The sequence below is a fragment of the Aplysia californica genome, unplaced genomic scaffold (genome assembly GCF_000002075.1).
Source record: "Aplysia californica isolate F4 #8 unplaced genomic scaffold, AplCal3.0 scaffold00188, whole genome shotgun sequence".
NCBI classification, from domain to species: Eukaryota; Metazoa; Mollusca; class Gastropoda; order Aplysiida; family Aplysiidae; genus Aplysia; species Aplysia californica.
The window spans coordinates 658,893-663,707 of record NW_004797458.1 but is presented as its reverse complement, the minus strand read 5'-3'; the positions used below and the strand labels follow the sequence as shown (position 1 = coordinate 663,707).

General features: G+C 38.3%; 1 protein-coding gene across 1 annotated transcript in view; it reads right to left on the bottom strand.

Annotated features, from left to right (window-relative positions):
* LOC101845095 (histone deacetylase 6) overlaps positions 1 to 4,582 on the bottom strand; it is a gene marked incomplete at its 5' end in the record, with an annotated part of 222,441 nt that extends 217,859 nt beyond the window's left edge. The window contains 1 exon segment of the mRNA XM_005098636.3: positions 4,515 to 4,582. Coding sequence (XP_005098693.2) covers positions 4,515 to 4,582 — 68 coding nt within the window.
* Positions 4,583 to 4,815: the final 233 nt, after the last annotated feature.

The window sequence follows — 4,815 nt, the reverse complement described above, 5'->3', positions numbered from 1 at the left end:
TAGTAACACTAGATCGACACACCGCCCGAGATGATCAGTAGCCTTGCATTGTAACCAAAGATAGTACAGCCTACCGTAGGGTGTAGTATCTTTGTTGTAACCAATGTAAACTACCGCTCGCTCAGCGAGCCAATCACAATCCAACATTTTTGGGCTCCACCTAGACACCATGACTACATAAACCCCAATCGGGGAGTACGTAGACACTTCCATTATAAAATAAGAAAAGTCGGGTATGAGCCCCCAATGTTTTTGTTTCAATGTGGGATGTAGAATTTTTGAGTTTCGCCAAAAAGATAAGATTTTTTCAGTTAGGCAATCTTATCATTCCACACACACACACACACGCGCGTCGCGCGCACATGTTTTATGCATGGGGTGTAAAACTATGTATAGTCATGAAAAAGAAAACGCAAATAAAATTATTTGTATTTCAATTATTATACAAACAAATGAAAAATGGATATTATACATGTAATAACAAGCACATCGTTCATTGCTCAGGTGCTGTTACTGCTTGTCGTTGGTACAATCTTGATGAATTAGGTATCATAAGAATCTGTAGACAGACAGACAGACAGACAGACAGACAGACAGACAGACAGACAGACAGACAGACAAGATGAGAAAAAAACGAGGCGGGAGGACAAGGAGGATGATGAAGTCTCCAAGGTCAGAAGGTGGGTGTTTGATAACCCCAATAACCTCGCCTGTATCTCTGGTTTACATCACTGAGGCCAATTGCTTCTCGGTGAGTGACCCGCGCGTTGAGCTCTAATGCCCAAAACGCCCATTAATTCACCCGCTAGAAGCAAGCCGATAGCAAGTGGCCTTAAATGGTTATACGCAGAGCACATTCGTTCGACTTGTCGTGTGTGCATGGCGATCGGATAGGATTAGAAATTCCAAAAGGGTTTTAACCACATAGAAAACGGATTCAGCAAGAATGAACTCAAGTTGCGCAGACCTTGGCGACCGGCCGGCCTCTTTGGTGTAGCCGTTCGACGCTTCGCCGCAGCATGCAGAAGGCCCGAGTTCGATTCTCATGTGGAGATAATTTTTTTATCAAGCGTCGGTCTTTGCGTTGTATCCCTCTCAGCCCCGGCTGGCCCTTACAGGCAGGATCGAAGCCTGCCTCTTACATGATTTATACTGTGCCGCGGATACGTAAAAGACATTCATTTAAATAAAACCTTGGAGAAAACAAAAAGACCCGTGTTCGGCTTGCGTACAAAAGCAATTAAACGGTTCCAAGGTTATGGCTCCCGACAAAGTCACTGGTCCTCCAAGCTAACCACAGTTTAAATAAGGGGTTGACAGCTATTTTCGAAAGTGGTTCTTAGAGTTATTCATAAATGGATATTAATTTGGTATTGGTAGACTATGTCTTTCGTCCTACCTCTGAAGTCGAGATTAGCCAAGAGCTACGGTATAACAAACCTATCCTACATAAAAAGATATGCTCGGATCGGCCCACATCCCATTACATACAACACGAATTTGCTAATAAAGTGTCCATAATTTTTTTTTTTAAGTACAGGTTGTACACATATCTCTTATATAAAACAGTAAACATTTCAAGCAGCTTCAGAAAGGAAAAGATATTTTGAAACTTGTGGAACAAGATGGAACCAATCAGACAACACACGCTTTCTTCGGGGACAGTTGGTACCTTTTTTGCTTTGTTTTGTTTTTGTTTGTCTTTTCAAAATTCAGGACATATTGACTCCAGCTCAGGACACACAAGAGGAGTAGCATTCATGTTATCGGGACCTTGTAGAAAAGCTAGCGGGAAGGACACGGACGGAGATTTATTACCTTTTCACACAGGACAAAGAACAATGGAAGACGACGGGGTGTGCAAAGGGGAAGAGGCAGTGACAGATCATCACCTTGTCATAAAAACCAAAAAAACAGCACCAAGCGGCCAACTAGAAAAAAATACTAAAATTTAGCATCCATCTGCTTAAAGATAAGACCACTCATTAAGATTGTAATTCGGCTTCAAAAACATATTTTAAGGGTAGTTAGATTTGCCTGATGCCATTGGGTCCTATGAAAAATTCACCACTGTGAAAAAACGCAAACTGGGATGGTATGGGAACATAACAAGATCAACATGACTTGCAAAAATGATCCTACAAGGCACTGTCCAAGGAGTGAGAAGAAAAGGCAGACAGAAAAAGAGATGGGAAGACAAACAAAACGGAATGGCCAGGTCTAAATTTGGGTGAAGCGATTCGAAAGGCTGAAAATAGAGAAGGATGGATAAAAGTAGTTGGCCGATCATCATTGGTGCCCCAAGAGTCATCTAAGACAAAGGGATAACTGAAGTGAAGTGAATATTTGCTTGAAAAGAGGAAATGAATCTGGAGAAACATTGGAAAACCAACAGGACACTAGGATTAAGGATGAGGTAACTGGGAGCTCTTGTCGGTGGCCTGTACTCCAGCATGGGGTGAAAAAGTGACGTTGGTGATGATGATGATGATGATGATGATGATGATGATGATGATGATGATGATGATGATGATGATGATGATGATGATGAAGATGATGATGACGATGATGATGACGATGACGATGAAGATGATGATGATGATGATGATGATGATGATGATGATGATGATGATGATGATGATGATGATGATGATGATGATGATGATGATGATGATGATGATGATGATGATGATGATGATGATGACACGTTGATATGTATAATTTTAATAATAATTGTTCTTATTACCCTAAGTACGTGTCATCATTTTAAAAATATTATTATTATTATTATTATTATTATTATTATTATTATTATTATTATTATTATTATTATTTATTATTAATATTAGTATTAGTATTATTATTATTTTCACCATCATCATTGTAATTACCATCATCATCACCATCACCATAACTATTAAAGGAACATTAACTGAATGGTTTTTTTCCCTCGTGCCATATCCATTAGTCATTAGTTACGTCCAACCAGATCGACACCTGGCTGAGAAACCCATTGCGAAATGACCCACAATGACATAACAGCAAAGTGAGTGCAAAAAGAAAACACACTGGCATCAGCATCAGCCCAGAAAGAGGAGAAGAAAACAATCAGCAGAACGGCAAAAACCGGACAGACAGGTAGACAGACACACAGGCACACCTCGTAGTCCCGATAATGGCAAAATGACACTTCCAGTAGATTAGTTGCAGTGTTAGAAAAAGTTGGGGACATTATTTTACCACCAGACTTACGGTGGTGCTTAGAGATGTTGATAAGACCTTTAAAATTTTCATCACATTTTAAAATAACGTTTTTTATTTTAAAATTTTATTTTATTTCTAAATCTTTATTTATTTATTTATCTCTCGATTTTTCTAATTTTTAAAATGTTTATCTAAATTTGTATTTATATTCTATTTTCATTTCTTTTATTTTTATTATTTTCATTCATCTATCAATCTATCTATCTATCTATCTATCTATCTATCTATCTATCTATCTATCTATCTATCTATTTCTTTATTTACTTATCTATTATTGGGGGAGGGGCACTTTACCCCATACTGTACATTATACTGCTAACCCAAACCAGAACTCGACGTTAGACACTGAAGGCTAATCAACTTTCGACGATGCAAGAGGATGCTTTAAATGGGAAGGATGTAGCAGCGACATAAAAATATATACGATCATCAGCTGACCAAAGGCAATGCTTTGGCACATTTCAAAACATCAAACTGTGCAAATCAGAAACCTTGATTTATCATAAATCACAGTATGCCTGTTTTTAACTGCCTTTTAAAGTTTTAGATAACGAAAACAAAACGGGAAAGTTTGTATCCTAAACAAAATTATTCTGCCCTGAAAGAGCGCGTCTTCAAACGTTGCCGGAATGCTAAAATGAGCTCGTTAGTGAAATTTTAAAAATAAATAAATAAAATAACACACACAATGATCCGACAAGCAAACTTTGTTTTTGTAAATCATCCCCAACGATATTTGTACAATTAGCAGGAAAGTACATGCAGGTCACTTTTAACTGGGCGTGCTTGGTCCAAAGACATCAGAAAACCATAAGAAAATCCGATTTCATTTTCCTTTGTCAATGATGTTTTACGTCCAAACTGACAAGTGAATTTAGATCACTTTGAAGACGAATAGCTATCGAGCAAGGCCAAAGCGGGCTAAGTAAAACCAAAAGCGGCGTGTTTTTCCAGCGTTGATGTTCACATGTTTAAAAAAAAAAGTCATGAGAGAGGAAGCTTCATGTTCCAGCCTGAGACACCAGTTTTCAGAACTAAAAAAATGAGAACCATAAACTCAAAATTTCCCTGGAAATGACGTCAATCAGTGTTAGAAGTGATAGAAGCTGCAGCTCATCAGGTCACAGTGGAAGGCTAAAATCTAAAACGCCAATCCCTATTTGAGATTATTATTGTGCCCTGCATTTCATGATGAAAAAACCCCCTCTCCATGCAGCTATAAAAGACGACCTTTTGACCATAATGCTTACCGTGAAACTTGAGGCTTGGCCAGAATTTTTTCTGGACTCTCAGCACTTTGTTGATTGTGTCTAGGGCTCTGAAATAAAAAGACAAAAAAACATTACGCTATGTCGATATTGCACTCATGCAGTAAAGGATTACTGCTTTTATTATTCATTTCTTTTTTAATATAGTTCTAAAACAGATAGATATAGGTCCAGCATAATAAGCAGACAGGCAGACAAATGAGAAAGAGAAATACAGAGGAAATAGAAAGAGAGAGAGAGAGAGAGACAGAGAGAGAGAGAGAGAGAGAGAGAGAGAGGGGGG